The sequence below is a fragment of the Mus musculus genome, chromosome 19 (genome assembly GCF_000001635.26).
Source record: "Mus musculus strain C57BL/6J chromosome 19, GRCm38.p6 C57BL/6J".
NCBI classification, from domain to species: Eukaryota; Metazoa; Chordata; class Mammalia; order Rodentia; family Muridae; genus Mus; species Mus musculus.
Window position 1 is genome coordinate 61,041,834 of NC_000085.6, and position 19,365 is coordinate 61,061,198.

At 42.6% G+C, this 19,365-nt stretch overlaps 2 protein-coding genes across 5 annotated transcripts in view; one reads left to right on the forward strand and one right to left on the reverse strand.

Annotated features, from left to right (window-relative positions):
• Grk5 (G protein-coupled receptor kinase 5) overlaps positions 1–19,365 on the forward strand; it is a 206,409-nt gene that overhangs the window by 152,274 nt on the left and 34,770 nt on the right. For 3 of the 4 annotated variants that reach the window (XM_006526697.4, NM_018869.3, XM_011247149.3), the window contains one exon: positions 4,244–4,321. In XM_006526697.4, the coding sequence (XP_006526760.1) occupies positions 4,244–4,321 (78 nt within the window). Of the gene's footprint in view, positions 1–4,243; positions 4,322–15,124; positions 16,174–19,365 lie in introns of those variants that run through there. The other variant, XM_017318066.2, reaches the window with a different exon arrangement.
• The window catches only part of Zfp950 (zinc finger protein 950), an 87,005-nt gene continuing 79,646 nt past the window's right edge, over positions 12,007–19,365 (reverse strand). Inside the window, exons 4-7 of the transcript NR_131953.1 lie at positions 16,300–16,443; positions 15,083–15,202; positions 13,055–13,133; positions 12,007–12,588 (exon numbers count right to left, since the gene is read on the reverse strand). The gene's annotated coding sequence lies outside the window, so the exon portion shown is untranslated. The remainder of the gene's footprint in view (positions 12,589–13,054; positions 13,134–15,082; positions 15,203–16,299; positions 16,444–19,365) is intronic.

Below are 19,365 nucleotides of genomic sequence, written 5' to 3' on the forward strand. Positions count from 1 at the left end.
CTGTTGACACAAACTTCTGTTTGCTGCTTCAGTTTTCTGGCATGAGCTGTTATAAGTTGATTGAAGCTTTTCCCCACCACTTGCAGGGATATTAGCAGAGAGATGGTTTCTGGGTTGCTCCCAGCCTTGTGTCATGTGATCTCCCTTGAACCCATTCATCACACCACCTTCCTTCTCTCTTTAGGTGGCCTCTCAATTCCTGTCCCCATGAGCCCCAGCCTGCATGGGGATCATTCTGGAGACAAGGCCTGTCACTCTAGGTGACTTAATCAGTGTGGAAAAACCAACTGGCATCTTTCTGTTGGTTTTCTGCCTCCCAAAACTAATGCTTCTCAAGTGGTGGTGGCCTGCCATAATCTTGTCAAAGAAAGGCCTTTTGATCCAGGAGTGGGAAGGCCTGTCCCCAAGTGCTCCCAGCTGCCTCCCTGTAGAGCTGTGTGCCCATCTGGCCTCTGCTAGGAGACAGCTGACCTGAGTGTGATGTTATTTTCTTTTATAACATGGCTTTTAGAACCTAGAGCAATAATATTTTCAGCTGGTCACTGAGCCTGATCAGTGAGTCCCAGACCTCTGTCTGGTTAAATAGAACTGCCTTCATAGGTGTATTTTGGGACAGTGAAAATTCAGTGTTCAGAGTGGGATTGAGTTACCACAAATGGTAGACAGCCATTTGCGCAGGGACCTGGCCCTATAAAGCAGTTTGGCAATGTCTGTGTGTCAGACCACAGGGTGAGTCTTCCAGAAACACAGGATACTCTGCTCCCCCTGGAAAAGTGGCTTGGGGTGGGGTAGGGGGTGGCCTTAGTGTTGAATCTTTGTTTCTTACTAGCTTTGCTATATTTGAAGCTTGGAACCTCAGTGTTTTCCTCTGTATATTGGGAATAGTCATACCTGCCGTGTTGGGCAAGTCTGTCAGCGGTGCTCTTTGTGGAGGGAGGGGGAAAAGGGAGAGAAAGGGGAAGGAACATGTGTGTACCTATTTGAACTTTAGGGGGATTGTTTGGAATATAGGAGAAGAAAATAACAGGAAGTAGTCAAGAAGAAAGAGCTAACTCCTCTCCTTAAAGCATCTCAAAAATTCATCATTCAAATCAATTCACCATGAAAGTTTCAGTCGTTCACTCCTCCTTTTGCTGATGAGGAAAAATATGCTATGACCTGATGGCAGAGTGGGAATCAGAGCCTAGTGGGCCACTCCTTACTCTGCTGCTACTGGCTGTGAGGACTTGGGCAAATTCTTTGCCTCTCTGAGTCTCAGTTCTAGCCTATAAAACAAATGGTTGAATTCCTTCTAGAGCTACCACACCCATAGTCCAAATGGTCATAGGCTTCCTGTTTTTACATTGGAGAGCTTTGACTCTTGGCTCTTTCATTAGAAGAGGGGCAAGCAAGGCAAGCGAACTTCCTTGCTTTGGGTGGAAATGTGTTGCTCCCTCTGTGGTCCTTCCACATGCTTCCTGGTCCCCTTTTATGTGTTTGTCAGGAGAGTCTTTTGAGAGGCATATGGGGACCAGAACTTAGATCCTGAGCTGTGAGCTGCCTTCAGTTTGGCAAGGAGAGCCTAGTATCTACTGTGCCATTGAATACCTCTAAGAGTACAGATCTGTCTATATTGGTCATTTCCCATGCCTTTTTGGGTTGCACTTTGGTGTTGAGGCCTGACAAATTTTCAGATGGTGGGTTTTGAAGTGGTTAGATACCATCTGCAATTAGTGGATTTGACTTAATGAGAAAGGCAAACTCACTGGGGCTTCTTGTTACTCATAACATCTACTTAGCAAGGGCATTGGATTAGTAAAGTAATAATCCATCTTGGCTCAAAGAAAATGTAAAACTTTTATTTGGGGAGCAGAGTTCCTGGATTGACCAGTAACCTGGAGTCCTAACTTTTAATGGTGCCAAGAAAGAATTCTGGGTGTGGAGGTCAGAGCCCCAAACATGCCACCTCTGGCTTCATGATTCTGAGCATGTGGCTTTCTACTACTAAAAAGTGTAGAATAATACCTTCTGACTGTCTGGTTCCTGATCTGTCAAGATTTGATGGATTCAGTTTCAAATCCATGAAGCTCCTACTACCATGAACTTCATGGTGCCTTTCCTACCATGATGAAATGTATTCTTTAAAACTCCAAGCTAGAATAAATCCTTTTTTTTTTTTTTGTTAATTTGCTTCTGAATTTTGTTATGGCAACAAAGAAAGTAACTAAAACAAAAAATTAGTACTGGAAAAGGGGATCATTACTGTGACAGACTTAACTATATGGTTTGTAGGCCTTCAGATATGGTTGGCAGAAGGCATGTAGAAGAATTTGGAGCTGCAGGTTAGAATGATGTTAGCAGAGCTTCATGGACCATTCAAGTGGGAGATCAGAAGATCCAAATCCTGGTAAAAATGTAGATAGTAAAGGCTATAGTCATGGTATCAGAGAGAAGCAAACTCTAGGGGAAATTGGACTAGAAGTTACTCATATTACATCCTGACAAAGAATTTTGCTACATTCTACCTATGTCTGAAATTAAATCCTAAAGTAATGAACTAATATGTTTAGTGGAAGAAATTTCCAAAGAGTATAGTCAGACTGTGGCCTAGTTTTTGCTCTCTACTTTTAGTTTGATTTACAGTAAGAATTCTGAGCAAAAAGTAGAAGAGAAGAGAAGAAAAATGTTAAAACTTGGTGGAGAAAAGAATGTGAGTGCACTTAAAGTTGCAGACAGGGCAGCACAGAAAAGGCTGTAATTGCTAGAGAGATTAGCATCCGGAGCACTCATAGAAGGCTCCAGGACATAAAAATGCAAATTAATTTGAAAGTAGAGTGTGGGATGTGTGTGTGTGGGTGTGTGTGGGGGGGTTGAGATTATAAAGCTTACAAGGCACCTTACTATTCTTTCCCAGATTCTCTGAGCAGACATACAGAGTCCTGATGTCTTTTTAGCTATACTAAAAGGGGTCCTGTATGCATCCTGAGCTAGTAAAACAATCTGACAACATCTTCCACCTGTTGCTAACTTTGCAATTATCCTGAATTCCAGAGTTTCAGTGTCATGGATGGTTGTACCCATGTTCTGGGAAAAGCCAATGAGGCCAGCAAATGTGTGACAATTCATAGTCCCTGCAGGGATTCACATGTGTTGTAGTTGACAGGGATGTAGAGGTGGCTCTCACCAAATCTGTTGAAGCTTACACTTCACCACAAACCCGAGATGCTGGGCATGGAGCTCTAAAGTCTGGTGTTTGCTGTGCTACACTTCATTCTTGCTTTGGTTCATTCATCTTGCTTTTCTCTTGTTTCCTCTCTTTTGGAATGGGAACGCTTACTCTGCCACTACATAGTCAAAAAACATGACTTGATTTTAATTTTTATAGGGACCACAGCTAAGAGTATGCCTTAGGTTTCAGGAATCTCAGAAAAGATTTTAGACTTTTGAACATTATTGGGACCATAGAAGCTAAGAAGACTCTTAAAGTTGGGTTGGATGGATTTTGCTTTATGAGAAAACCTTGAGCCTATGGGGCTAAGGACAGAATGTTTGGTTTGGGTGTCAAATGTTTCTAGTCTCCTGTGTTTGAACACTTTGTCTCTAGTATAATGATTCTGATGGTGGTTGTTCTAGAACCTTTGGTATATAGAAGTTAGGCCCCATGGTACTCTAGAGACAGGTTACACCCTTATTTTACTTTCAGCCTCAGTGTTCTGCTTCCTGATCTAACAAAATGTGACTAGCCTGGGTCCCCATTCCTGCCACCATGAACTCCATCATGGCTCCCCCACCATGATGGACTATAACAGTGGTGCTCAACCTTCCTAATGTTTTGATATATTTCCTCATGTTGTGGTGATCCCTAGTTATACAATTACTTTATTGCTACTTCACAACTGTAATTTTGCTACTGTTCAAAATATCTGATATGCGACCCCCCAAAAGAGTTATGACCCACAGGTTAAAAACCTACCACTTAAAATTGTAAACCCATTTTCCCTTAAAATTAAATAAATTCGTAGCAGAAATCTATTGCCTCACGGTTTCAGAGGTTTCAGTTCATGTGTGGGTGAATCCATTCCTATGGAGGGTAGAATATTTTTGTTGGACTTTGGACACCCTGGCCAGGCCTTCCTTTCTCTGTGTTCACAGTTTCCTATCTGATTAAGGAGCGGGTTGGTCAGGTGATTCTCAAGAGATTTCAAGGCTCTATAATTATTCCAACTTCAGCAGCAAAACTGTTATTTTTTTCCTTCTGTTTTAGGCAGAATATGAAATTACTCCAGATGAAAACCTTGGGGCGAAGGGGAAGGAAATAATGACCAAGTACCTCACTCCAAAGGTAAGAGTCCTCCTAAACTTCTCACTGGGAGGAATGGGAAGCCCTGTCTAGGAATGTGGGCAGCCTAACTTACAGGGCTGGTGGCTTCCTGTGGTTTCCAGAGTGCCATAGTTTCCATTTTCACTTAGACATGCCTCAGCCTTACAGAATCAGAAGGAAGTAGATGATCCAGGATAGGACTGGCAAAGGGTAGGAAACCTGCTCCCTTCTAAGGATCTTCTTACTGCCCACATATTTAGACAGGAAGGTAAATGTCTCACTAAAATTGGAGTTGTAAGTGCACAGAAGAAAGGACTCAGTAAGAAGCATTTGTAGTAAGATCATATGAGGATCATGGGCAGGAATGACCAGGAGGAAGAGGTAGATCAAGCAAATTGGAAGTGGGCCATCCATGGAATGTGGAGGATTTTGAGGTTCTAGAGAATACTCAAGGACAAAAGCCTACCTTGACCTTAATACCTATCCAGTTATTGAAGGAACCAGAATGTCACTTCTCCACAGGCCAAGGAATCTGAATTTTCTAGTATCTGCTTCATTTTGACACAACATTGTCTTGAGAACAATTGGCCAGTGTTGAGAATAAATGATGATTGAGAGCACTCATCACTACTGTTTTAATCAAGGCTCAGGGCACATTGTGGATGAAAGAGTGCAAAGAATGTATTCTAGGGAAGGGTTAGAGTGTTATGTGATATGTTTATAAAAAGATAAAGAGAAAAGGAATATGTCCTATGGAGGTATAGTCAGGCCCCTGCTGAGACATCCCTTCTCCCTGAGGGACCAGCCACACGATGGTATAGTATAGAATAGAGTTTATTCAAGGCATTGGGGAGGGGAGTTAAAAGGGTAGTAGAGGCAGAGAAAGGCAAAGAGAGAGAGTAGAAGAGTAGAGGCTGGCCATGAGCACATGGAGGGTAGTGGGGGTGAGGGGGTTGGAAGAGGGAAGAGTCGAGGGGACAGGGAGTAAAAAGGGAAGAGCAAGAGAGAAGCAAGAGATCGATGGGAGGGAGGGAGGGGAAAAGGGAGAGAGGAGGGGAGGAGTGGGGAAGGAGCAAGCAGCCTCTTTTATAGTGGGTCAGGCCTGCCTGGCTGTTGCCAGGTAACTGTGGAGGTGGAGTCCAGACAGAATGCTAACATTAGAGATCACTGTCTTTTAGGCATGTCATGGTTGGCATAGTTGTTGGACTCTTGTTTGTTTTGTTTTGTTTTGTTTTTTTTAAGATAGGGTTTTTTCTGTGTAGCCCCATATGTCTTGGAACTTGCTCTGTAGACTAGATTGACCTGGAACTCACAGAGATCTGCTTGGCTCTGTCTCTCAAGTGCTGGGATTAAAAGTGTGTGCCCAGCAGTTCTTGGACTCTTGAACTCACATTTGCACTGTAGTTACCTACACAAGATCTGTAATAAGATTGAGCCCATCATGGATGAGGGTGGGTTCATGGAGTCTTACCTTCTCCCTGAGTATCTAAGCCAATTAATTTTTGTTGAATGAGAAAGAGACACACTCACCCACGTTCCTATAAGCACCTTATTGAAGCAGTTTGGTGAGGTAGGTCATTGGGGAGGATTGTCTTAGAAACACCACCTCCTCTACAACCATACTTTTATGTCTTTTGTTTGTTTTTGGTGACAAAAATATCAACTATTCTAAGCTAGCCAAGAATTCACTGTGTAGTCTAACCTCAAACATTTTTAAAATTCATTTATTGTGTGTGCTATATGACATGTGTAGAGGTTAAAGGAGAACTTTAATGATAATCCGTTCTCTCTTTCCACCATGTGGAACCTGGCACTCAAATTCAGCACATCAGGCTTGGTGGAAAGTAACTTTATACACTGAATTATCTCACTAACCTCCAAATATTTAATCCTCCTCAGCATCCGACTTTTTAGGGTTATAGACATGTGTAACTATGACCAGTTTTAGTTTCCCCATTGAACTCACCTGGTGCAAGCCATCAATACTAGTTGTGAGAGATATCTTTGTGAGCAATTCCTTGCTCACTGGGGCCATTAATCATCTTGTTCAGGCCCCTAGACTTGGGCACAGTTCCTAGATGGATGGCCCAGGTTACTGATAGACCACACTTGCAGGACAAAGTCCTAGATAGCATTTACTCCCAATATTCAGTATCTGTCTCAAGCAGGTGTGTTCATCCATGACTACAGTTGTCATGGCCATGTCCTTTCTATTCCAGCCAAACATGTGACCTTTATCATTCTGCTACTCCAAATGCCTACTCAACTATTCCAAGCTAGCCAAGAATTCACTGTGTAGTCTAACCTCAACTGTGGCCACTTCTGACATATGACAGATCTCATTTTCTTGTTCATACCTTGGCTCTTCCCCTGTATTTCCATCCTAATCATACACTTCTGTTTATGGACGGACCTAGAGGCATCATTTTTCAAAACTGGCAGAATTAATGCTGGTAATATACCTTAAAGTAAAACCTGCTCAGCCTGCTCTGGCCAGTTTGTGCTTCCATCTATGAGTCTTACATCTGTGAGCCATTGAGTAGCACTACCTCGTCTCATTCCACACATGCTATCCCTGTTAGTATGCAAGTGGTTCATCTTGTTGACACACAGTCATGGCATATGAAGCAGCTGAAAGTGGCTGCATTTCTGGTCTAGCCACCATATGAAACACAGAAAGCACTCTGAGTGTGAACAGATGTCTTAAGTCTAGAAGCTTTTTCACTGCTTCTAAGGGGAGGAAGTATCCTGAGGGATGATTGTGGCAAAGTTCCCTGGCTGAGTTCCTAGTGTGCCAGGCTTTCAGGTTGCTAATAGGGCAGCCATGGCCTGCCAAGATCAAACCTCATGTTACCAGCCCATGGAGTTTTTGCCACCGTATACCAAGCCATCTTCCTACTACAAGTGTACTAGGCCTGATCAATCTCTCCATCTATACTACCAGTGAGGCTGCTACCTACATGTGGTTCTCCAAAACAGTGAAAGCTGACGAGTATTTTTGCTTGCTATGTCAAGCATTAGTTAAGAGTCTTTGTTATTGCTATAGATACTCTGTCCTGAAGCTGAAGAAGGGGAGGCTTGCCAGCTGTCACCACCCAGGCCACACGGCTAGAAAGTATCAAGGCCAGAACTTGAGCCCAGTTTGGGTGATCCTGGAGTTGTAGATCTTTCACTTGGAGCATCACTTATCAGTCCTCCCATTCACCTGGTGAGGGTGGCTTGTCTCAGTGTATGGGGTCAAAAAGCACTGCAACTGCTCCTCTCACACCTTGCTGCCCTTTCTCTTCCCTCAGTACAGAGTCTTTATCAGAAGACTCATCTGAGCCATTCAGGTTCCCTTCATGCTGCTTGGTCTTCTAGAGGCATGAGGCCTAGATTCCCTCATCAGCTCAGATGGTTTTGTAAGTGCCTCGATGCCTGCCAACATTTTTTCCTTAAGTACTCCTCAGTTTCTGAAATTTAAACCACACCATCTGCTGCAGTTCAGGGACCTGGGGAGGCCATCCCCTGGGTTGAGTGTTTTCCTACAATAAATTTTGAACTGCCTTCTCAGCCTTTCCTGAAGGAGCTTTTTCAGTGGTGCAGAAGCCCTGGTTCAGAATGAACAAAGGGCTGGGTGAGGGCCTGAGCTAGAGGTTGATAGCTTCAATAAAGCCCCAGAGCCAGTGCCCCCCAAACTAAATCATACTTGAACTTTGTTCAAGGTTCAGCTCAGGTGCTATCCCCATCCTTTCCAGACCCATGTTGATGTACAGCCTCATTGGTCTTTGTCCCTGCTATTTTAAGAATGCTGCTCTCTGCTCCATCTCTGTCACCCTTGTGTCTACATTTGTTTGGTTCTAATGCCTTCCAGTGCCTGAGGCCTCGCCAGTCCATTGCTCTGATTTAGTGCTGAGTAATCTATTCTTTTGTTGGGCTTCTCTGCCTCAATGTGGGATTCTAAGAAGCCCAGTTGGTTGATCAGTTGGCTGATACAAGTCAATGCTGTGTAGAAAGTTCTAGAGCCCAGTTGAAAATCAATTAAATATTTATGATGACAGTAGTGTTAGAGATCATACAAGGAAGTTTGTCTCAAGAAGCTGTGAGCCCAGCCAGGGAACCAGGGGAACTTCTAGAAGGCCATGCTATCAAAACAGATCTGAAAGGAGGAGGAGGAAACCTGGTGCCCAAAGAAGAGAAAGAAGAACGTTTCATGGCTTCTGTGAGCACCAGTGGTACACAGGCATAGATGCAGGCAAAACACTCCTACATATAAAGTGAAAATGAAATAAATTATATTAGACCATGTAACCATCACTTGAAAGTTCTGATTTATTTATATCTTCATCAGTACTTCTTTCTTCCTTTCTCCTTTTTATCCCTTCCACTCCTTACTCTGTGTGTGTGTGTGTGTGTGTGTGTGTGTGTGTGAACAAATGAACAAATAGAACTAGTGAGACATATTTGTGTTGGTACATTGGATTCTAGAAGTTGATTTTAGGTGTCTTCTAATATTGCTCTCTACCTTATTTTTTGAGACCAAGTCTCTCATTGAACCTAGAATTCACCATTTTGGCTAGATTGGCTGGCTAACAAGCCAAAATCCCCCTGTCTCTCCTTCCTCAGTGCTGGAGTTTCAGGGTCCCCATCACACCCAGATATTATGTGGGTCCTGGGGATCTGAACTTAAGTCCTGATGCTTATGCAGATGCAATAAGTACTTTATCCACTGACCTCCTCGGCCTTCAGTTTTTGTTTTTGTTTTGTTTTTTTTTTTTTGTCTGTAATTTTTTCAACCTTAGTGGGTATGACGTGGTTTCTTGGCATGATTTTGATTTGCATTTCCCTGGTCACTAGTAATGTTTCGTCTTTTCCTGTGCTTATTGGCCATCTGTATATTTTCTTTGAAAAGGGCATATTCAAATCCTCTGCCCATTTTTAAAGCTAGTTGTTTGTCTTTTTGCTGTTGACTTGTAAGAGTTCTTTGTATTGTTGGGTTACGGGTGGAAGCCAAGAAAACTCACTTTAGATATGGAAGCTTAAAAATGAAAGCTTTATTTTCTGAGCGCTTAGGAAGGCAACCAGTTCAGGATCTGAAGTGCATCCCCAAAGGGAGGTTGCACAATATTTTTATAGGATGGGAACACAAATCAAGGGGCAGTGGGGCAGGCTGTTGCATTGACCAATCATATCTAGATACAAGGGGTTAAGTAAGGTAGTTACACTGGTGACTGGACCTTATCTGGGTCACCTGGTTTCAGGGGCCTTGATTCAGATTTTGCAGCCAGGTCTCCTCCTGGACTCTGGCCTAGAATTTTAGAATGATAAGAAAACAAAGAACTGGCAAGCTGCACTTACCTAGTCAATTAAGCCAAGACAAGCAACATATTTATGACTTGTGTGTCTTAGTTTAGATAGTGGAATAACAGCATCTTTTCTCTTTATATCCTTTACTGGTTAACAGACAAATATGAAACATCTGAAGAAGCAAGATAGGAGTTGAGTTCCAGGGCATGGGAGAACTCAGTTTTGACCCTGCCAGAAAGGTGGGACTCATACCTGAGATGGCTGAACTCAGGAAACTATCTCCTAATAGCATGTCCAAGATATAAATCTTGTCTCAAATAAATGTTTTGAAACTATTTTCTCTATTGTGGGCCCTTTCTTTTCACTTTCTTGATAGAATCATTTGAGACATTTATAATATTTTGAAGAAATTCATACTTCATGCCTGTTACTTATTTTCAAATGGCTTGTGCTTGGCTTGCCTTATATGCTTTTCTAAGAAGTCCTATGTTCCTCTGGAAACAGGATGTGTGTAGAGAGAAAATGAGCAAATTGTGGTATATACTTGATGTCTCGTAAGCCATTCTTCTTCTGGAGCACAAAAACACTGATGTCTGTCAGAAAGATCAGGACCAGGCCTGACTCTTCACAACAGCCTTGGAGTATAGCACTGTACTGAACTGACTTCTTACAGTTGTGTGGATCTTTCCAGCAACTCTCAGAGCATTCATGCAACAACTTTACAGACCTGGCAGCTGAGGTCTAAAAAGAGAAGCTAGCTCAGGGTGGAGCCCTGAGTAACTTGCCTAAGCAGGGTTAGCTATAGGACATTTTGCTGTGGCTCATTTTAATTGAGCTCACAAACCATTGTGCTGGGTCTGCATTATTGAAATCTTAATGACTAAGGCTTGGCAGGTGGCTCCCACTTAAGTTGTAATTTTGCTGAAAAGTATTAGTGGATCTATATGAAACTCAATGCTAGGGCATTGATGCCCCTTGCCCACACATACTCACAATCACTGAACACAAGCAACCTAGAGGAAAGTGTTTGTAGTTTATGCTTCCAGAACATAATCTATCACTGAGGGAAGTTAGAGCAGGAACTTAAGGCCTATATGGGGTTCTTCCTAGACAGGAAGGGTGGACAGGTGAGATGAGCAATTGACATGAACCACTGTAGTATTCCTCTTTGGGATGCTGGGAATGCCCAGCCCAGGTGGTATTTAGAGTTTATTTTTGACCAGAGGTCCTCAGGCAGGATGTTGTTCTCAGTGCCCTATGCCGACATAGGGCTGCCTCTTTGTTTCCATAAACAATGACAGGGTAAAACAGGGAAGTTTGTTCCTGTTATGGGGGAAGCAACCCATCAGCCTACTTTTTCACAAAAGAAATTTATCCCTAATGTTTGTTTGGCTCTTTGAGAAAACAGCCACTTGAAAAAAAGAAAAGGAATTATATGAAAAGCAACAGTGATTCCAAGTTTTCTTTCTTCATTTCTTTTTTATTCATTGCACCATCTCAGTGGTACTTTTTTCTACCCCACACATTGCACCAGGATGTTGAGCAAGACACCTCCAGCTGGTTCTCAGCTCTGGCCTGAGGGCAGTCAGCTAGCTCCTTGTTGTCAGGATGCATAGTTAACAAGCCCTGCTAACTTCCAAGCCCTGGAGCCTGTGTTAGTAACTTTTGCATCCCTGCCATGCATCATGCATGGCAGAAACAACTTCAGAGACAAAGGTTTATTTTAGCTCATGGTTTTAGGTAGTTTCAAAGTTCACACAGCAGGGAAGGCATGACAAGGCAGCTTCATCTATAGTAGAGAAACCTTGAGGTATGTTCTAGTTTCTTTTCTGTTTCTGAACAGAATACTCTTACCAAAAGCAGAGGAGGAAAGGGTTTCTTAGGTTTATATTTTGAGGTCCCATCATTGAGGGAAGTTGGGGTAGGAACTCAAGTAGAACTCTTAAACAGAGACCATGGAGGAATACTGCTTGCTGGCTTTCTCTTTAGTTTACTTAGACTCATGCCAGCCTAGGATCAGTTGCCTAAGGAATGGTACTTACTGCCCATAGTGGGCAGACCCTCCTATATCAATTAACAGTCAAAAAATTCCTCATGTTGTGGAAGACCAGGAAACAGGGAGTACAGGCTGGCACCAGGGCATGTATAACTTTCAAAGGCTCTTATGACCTACCGTCTTTATCCAGGCTCTACCCCCTAAAACTTCCACAGCTTTCAGAATAGTTATCAAGCTACAAACCAAGCATTCAGAACATTAAACCTTTGAGGACATTTCAGATTCAAACCAGAGCATCATCTTATTTAGTCATCTAAGTGTGGGATTAAGGGAGTGAGTGCAGCACTAGATTCAATACTATCAGCTTTCGTAGATCGCATCATGTGTGCAGACCATGAATACAATAATAAGCAATTTTCTTTTAAGTCATGTTTTAATTGAATGAGCTAACTGGAAGTAAAGCTCTGAATTGGATGAACCTCTCTTAGTGTGTAGAGATTAGTATGTGTCAGAGGTGAGCTCATGACATACTAACATGCTGTTGAGACTTGCTGTATGAGACTTGAAAGAGAATTGAACAGGATAAACTTTTCCCTGAGTGCCTCAATGTCATTTGTCACTTTGGTTCTCCTAAAACCATTAATTATCTTTGGAAATGCTCTCTGCTCCCTACCTAATGATGCACTATGGGATGCTGGCTTGATGGTAATTAAAATAGTATGGCCTGGAACAAGGACCAGGTGACAACAACCCTGGTGGAGGTAGTATAAGAATACACTGACCCATTCGTATTAGATATGTTTCCTGTTATTTTGACTAGTTCCTGGTAGAAATAATGTCACGAAGGAAATATTTATTTTGGCTCACTGTTTTAGAGGGTTTTGGTTGATGGTTGCTCAGCTACATGTGTTGGGGCAAGAACATCATGGTGATGGGAGTATGTAGCTCTTCCCCTCACCTCGTCGTGAACAGGAAGCAACAGGAAGGGACCAGGGAAAGTTATAGCCTGCAAGAAAAACAAAAAACCAAAAAACTCTTAGCATTCAACTTCATCTTACCAGGCCCACCCTCCTACAGTTCCCGCACTTCCTGATAGTCTATTTAAATACTGAATCCACTAGCTGATGAATCCTTAGGTTAGAGCCTTCATGGTCCAATTGTTTCTGGAAAAACCCTCACAAAAACACTCAGAAGTATGCTTTACTGATGTTTCTATGCATTTCTCAATGTTGTCAAGTTGACCTTCAAGATTAGCTATCACATTATCTAACCAACCTGTGATCTCCAGGGCAACCAAGGGCATGGGAATTATTCCCACAAAAGTACTCTGTCCATCCTCTTTGTAGACCTTGGACTCTAACTAACCCTAAACCTGGATTTTCTCCTCCACTTAGATTATTGGTTCTTATCTCCCAGCAACAGGAATGGATCTTCATGCTGTTGTCAATGAATATAATGAGCTCAGAGTTCACCTTTGCCTGCCCAGGTGACTGCGCAGGGTGGAAAGATTGGGGAGCCATATGCCATGCTTTTCAGCTTCTTGCCACAGTACTAGGAGGAAATTTGAGAGTGAAATGATTAGAAAGAATGGTTGAGGATGGGGCTTTTGAGGTCCTTTTCTACCCAAGTGCCAAGCAGGCTAAGTTCTGCTAAGCTTCCAGGACATTATGGAATTGGATATTTTATGAGTTAAGGGATTTCAGACATCTAGCATCCTTCAAGAAGCCCCAGTATGGGTAGGCCTCTTCCTCTTTCATTTTGGGGGCAACAGAGAGGAAGTCAGAAGGCATTAAGTCATGTTTGTATTCACTAGGTATCCTGAGACAAAAGAAAGGAGCTAATATTATTTATTAGTCAACTACTGCATGCCTGGAGCCTCACATTCCAAAATTTCCCGATACATAAGTGTAATTGTCTGAAGTAAGGAGAAATAGGTCTCCCAGATGGGTCATACTTCCCCAAGGAACCTTAAGGCCTATTGAGCAGGGTCATGGCAATATTCCATCTCCTGATTTCTAGTGTATAGATAAAGAAGATCTTTGTCCCACTCCCTAGGTTCTGACTGCAAGAATAGTTAGGGTTTGATGGAACCCATTTTGAAAATTACTGAGTTAAGCCAGGTTATTCATTTCCTACATGAAGAAACTGAGGCCCAGAGAAAGACTGTATTTTCTTGGTTACATATCTTGAAAGAGGAGACTGGAATGACTTTTCCAAAACGCTGGGCTAGACATGGATAAATAACATTAAAAGCTACACCCCTTGACTTTGTTTTCATCTTCCATCATAGCTGTCCTGTAGCTGGGCCCAGATTCCCAGGCTGCTCCTATTTGGGCCAGTAAGTGTCTAAATGCTGAGCCATGCATAGCATCTGAGCTTATTAGAGGAGGCAGCTGGCACCAAACCATCCACATTTACAAGTTGAATTATTATCTCTTATACTTCCTTACCAAAAGTGGGTTTTCATGTTGGAGATGGGAGGGGAAAAGCATTAATTACTGTACACTACATGGGAGTTTTTGCTCTTAGCTCATTCCAACATCCTTATAATTCTAAATGAAAATTAACAATTGTCTCAATTTTACCCTGGGCCACAATTTCTCTTTTTTTAGTAAAAATGAAGAAGGGAAAACTATAAACAGGAATTCAAATAGATATGTGTCTGAAAATTCCATACAGCATTATTTATAATTAGACTAGAACACAAGTGTCCATCAATATATGAATGAATAGGCAAAAACACTGCATATATATCCAGTGGCATATTTAATTCCACCAAGTTCTGATATATGCAATAGCATGGATGAAACCTAACATTGAGCTAAGTAAAATATGGCAGATATAACTCATGAGTTTCCTGGGTTAAATACATCTTAAAAATGTGTGTGTGTGTGTGTGTGTGTGTGTGTGTGTGTGTGTGTGTGTGTGTACAACGCATGGGAGTCAGTTTACTAATTTTACCATATGGGACCCATCTGGCCAACCCAGAATAGGCAAACAGAAAGTAGACTCAAGTTTTCCAGAGCCTGGTAGAAGGAATGGAGAGCGAATTAATAGATACTTAATGGGTACAATAAACTGCTTAGAGTGACAGTTTTTTAAGAAAAGATGATTGAGAAGGTGAACTCAACAACACTGAATGGTACACTTAAAATGATTAAAGCGTCAATTTTATGCTTTGCCATGTAAGAGTAAAAAAGTAAAAAAGTAAGAGTGAAATTGGTGTATAACTTTGCTCACTCAGGTCTAGAGTCTGAGGTCTTTCCTCTTTGTAGTCTACTCAGAATTCATCCTAGGACAAAATTGTCTCCTGAATCAGTTTCCTGGGTGTAGCTGGAGTGATGAGGTAAGACGAATGATCAAGTCTTAAAGTCCGGTGGGGATAGTGTCCACAGCATATCCATGCTGGTTGGACTCAATCATATATAATTTTCTCACGTCACAGGCTTCCTGCACAGTCCTTTAGAATTGCTATGCCATTGTCCTTCATTCATATATACCTGATTTCTGAACAGTTTTTTTCTGGAAACAAAATTGTCTGCGTCTGCAGCCTGGTTTCACTTCAGTTTCTCACAGCAAGATGATGCAGGTCCCTTGGGCCCTGTTTCCTTTCTTGTGACCTTTCAGGACAAAAAATTAGACATCCCTTTGATACCTATAGAGCCAGCCCTGCCTCTGACATCCGTTTTTTCTCTGTATTTTTCCTGCTCAGTATTCTATTTTGGGTATCTGCAGTCAGAGACTAGCCATAGGCTTCCAGGGCATCCCTGCCCCAGCTGTCTTGGGTGGGCAGGACACTGGTCCCAGGAGTACATGTGCTTGGCTGACTCCCTGTATATCCCATCCCAACCCCCATCTTTGGACTTTGGGCACAGACACGGCATCTAATAGGCATAGGAATTCTCATCCCTCCTTTGTCTCTAACATCCATAGATTAATATCTTTACTAGAGAAAAATCTAGCCCACTTTTAGCTGGAGACTAGATTGTGAGCATGGAACAAGAGAGCAATGAATATTCTAGAAAACATAAACCCAGCTGGCTGTGTTCTCACCTCTTACACACAAAGCCTAAGGGACTCTCCTTTAGGGACATTCTGCACTTCAGCCCATTGGGACCAGAGTGCCAATTGCTAAGAACCTGCTTGTGATGGCATTGACTCATGCAGAACAAAGCTGGCTGGATGTGAACCACAACGAAGAACCCCTTCTGCTCCAGCAGCTTCTCTGGGGCTGCAGGCCCCACATTGCAAAGCCTGTGTAAACATTTCTGGTTGCACACTTTGGTTCACAGGTCACAACTGGGGATTATCAAATTGACAGAGCTCAGCTGGCCTCCTATCCCATGTCTGGGCACACTGCATTTTCATTAATTATCCTCTTTTGCTTCTGACGTAAAGGGTCAAGGTCTGGGTCAGGGTTACTGTGATTTCCTTTTCTTCTCATTAGAGCTATCCAGCTCCCAGCGCCAATGGTTAAATTCCAGTGCTGTTTAAAATGTTCTCTGTCTCTCTTCCTATTGCTCAAGAGTCTTTCATCCTGATTTCTGTGAAGCCACTTGAAAAGCCAAGAAAATGTGATCTCTTGAGCCCGGTGAGTGTTCTCCCTCTGAGACCATGGCTATTTCTCAAGGGTTCTGTGCTTCTACTTTGCTGACCCAAAGGGACACCTGGGTCCCTGTAGCCAAGTCAGTGGGTCTTGCTCCAGGCTCTTCCTTACCTTCACTTTATCACCTGGGTTCTTGTAGGCTGTCTTATCCTCTGAAAGTTATCCAGAAATATATCAGTTTTGCCTTAAAAGAAAATTGAATTCTTCCAGAATTTTTCTTTCAGTTTTCTTTGAAGACTTCCCAGAGCACAAACACTAGAAATGGAAAGATGAAGGAACCTCTTTATTGCCTAGTTAGTCCATTCATCGTAAGATATAGTCATATCTTGCCTCAGCTGTACAGCACCTGTGTCTAATGAGACCATGTCTGTAGTTATTCCTGGAGACTAAGAGGCTGCCTACAGTTGGCTACCCACATTCCTTATTGGTTTGTAACACTCCTGCTGGCCAAATGAATTGATCTTTAAGTTATTGTGCTGAGTTGTGTGGCATGGATTCAGGATAGACACTCAGGGAGCCAATGGCTGATGGCTCAGACCCCAGCTGAAGGAGTGTCTGAATGATCACACAATATCCTTTAACTCTGCTTACTCTTGGCCTAACAGGATCTTCAGCTGTCCTTAGGGTCACCACTCAAGAGTTCACTACTCAGAGTTATTTACCAGAGTGGTGACCATATACTTGCATTTTGTTGGAATTGTGGGCCTCATACAAGATGTTGTTACTTCCAAACCAGTGTCAGAGTGTTTCCTATGTGCCATCCCCACCTGTTGTGGGCCATGGGCACAGGTATGGCTGATGTGGTGAGGAGTTGTGGTTGAATTCCTTTTATCTTAGAAGATTGATACTCCTCATTCATCATCAGTGCTCATAGATTAAAATCTTCACTGGAGCTGCTGGGCACGATGACACATAACTTTTATCCCAGCACAGAGACAGGCGAATCTCTGTTGAGGCCAGTCAGTGTTAGTGGCTAGTTTAATAAATGTTTTACAGTTTTGTTCCTTAACTCAGCTAGCTCTCAAATAATCGAGACTGGACTATTATATTTATTTTATAAGCTTTAAGGACACAACAACTGAGTATTACTCTATTTTATTCCCCTAATCTGGCAACGTTTTAACCAAAATCCATACTTGCATTTTATGGCTTTCTGTGCTTGAGGTATTTTCTCATGAAATCTTCTGGACTCTCTTCCTGTGGCAATTCCTACTTCCCCTCTCTGTTTTCTCTTCCCCTCTCCTGGCTAGTGGAAGTCCTACCTCTCCCTCTCCCTCTCCCTCTCCCTCCCCCTCTCCCTCTCCCTTCCCCTCTCCCTCTCTCTCTCTCTCTTTTTGACATTGGCTGATCAGCTTTTTATTGTCAAGTTAGAGAATAAATGGGGAATAATGTTTACACAAACCTGAAACAGGAGATACTTGGAATAAACGTTACAGTGACCAAGTCGGGATTGCATCAAGATATGGGAGCAGAGAAATCAGCACTTGAATAATACAAGGATAATCTTTACAACATAAAAACACTATGTCTACAGATCTGATCTATATAGCAGGTTCCAGGACAGCCAGGGCTACATAGAACAACCCTGTCTCAAAAACCAAAAACAAACAAAAAATATTCACTGGAGAAAAACCTAGCACAGTTTCAGATGGAAAGTATCAAGGTATTATCTTCCAGTTGCTCACTCACCCAACCACATGATACTCTATAGAGCTCAGTCAGACCCTGGGTCTTTGAGATCTTCATGAAATAGAGAGAAAGATGGCAGGTTGAGTTCATCTTCCTAGAGAATTGGAGGATGCTGAGGCATGAGCTAGGGCCTGGACAGATCTCTGAAGAAGAACCTGTGAGACTGAGCATGAGCACTCTGTGGTAGGCAAGTAAAAGTCTAGGTTTTGTCGGGGCTGAAGTTTTAAGAATGTGGGAAGTATCCTCTTTAAGAAAATGCTATCAGCTGTGTGTGGTGGTGCACACCTTAGCACCGTGGAGGCTAAGGCAGCAGGAACATCACCATTAGTCCGAGGTCAGCCTGAGCTATTAGCAAGATCCTGTCTCATGGAGCTCGAGAGATGACTAAACTGTTAAGAGCACCTGCTGCTCTTGCAGAGGTCCTGAGTTATTTTGAGTCCCAGCACCCACACTTGGCACACAACATCCTAACTCTAGTTCCAAGGAATCTGGATGCCCTCTTCTGACTAACACATGATGCACATACGTACAAGCAGTCAAAACATTCATACACATAAAACAAATCTTAAAGAAAAGAGTATGCCTCAGAGGGGAGGGAGAAAGGAAGAAAGGAAAATCTTTCTAGAGGGCTAGAAAACATTCATAAAATAAAAATAAATTTATTTTTAAAAAGAGCACATCGTGTACAAAAGTAAATACTGAAAATAAAACAAGAAGTCATAAAATTCCTGGAACCATCTCTATATACTGAAATTGGTTTGTTTTGTTTTTAAAGAAATCTTGTTTTGTCCATTGAAAGTGGCTTCCCTTTTCCTTCTGTATTATTCAAACATAATCTGTATATATTCTGTTGTATTGCTGCCTAGAATAGCAAGTAGAGAGCTCCATGCTTAAACTTTCTCTACTGCAGGTGCTTCTGATTCCGACTGGAGATCAGAAAAGATCAAAGACAAGATGAGAGCTTCCTAGTGGAGGAAACTTACATTTCTGGGCTTCCTCTGCATGGTTCTAAGACACCATGACAGTGCTCAGGACCCGTAGTTGACCTGGTGGGTTGACCTTAGGGTCCCTAAGTAAGGAGAGGGATTGTTCTTGCCATAAACTGGATATGACCCAGTGTGGAGGGTGCTTCGCTCATGGCTGTACTGATTTCTTTCTCCCCAGTGACCCAGAAAACAAAACCTTTCTTTCTCCTTTGATCTGTTCTTGTTTGGGGCTTGTGGATCCTATCTCCTGCCTGGCCACAGACAGAGAGGAACTGCCCCAGACAGACTTAAGGGCAGGCGGCAGCAGCTCTAACACATGGCTCTAAGGTTTTGATTAAAAAGGTGAAAGAATGCTGTATTTTCTTCCTGTCAGCCAGGCCTTAAATCGGCCCTCAAGCAAGGAAATGCTCTCCATGGGCTGCAGTCCAGTGACTTTCCCTTTGTGTTCTGGTTGTGGTTGGACAGCATGTGCAGTTTTGAGCCACGAGCCAGATTGGAATAA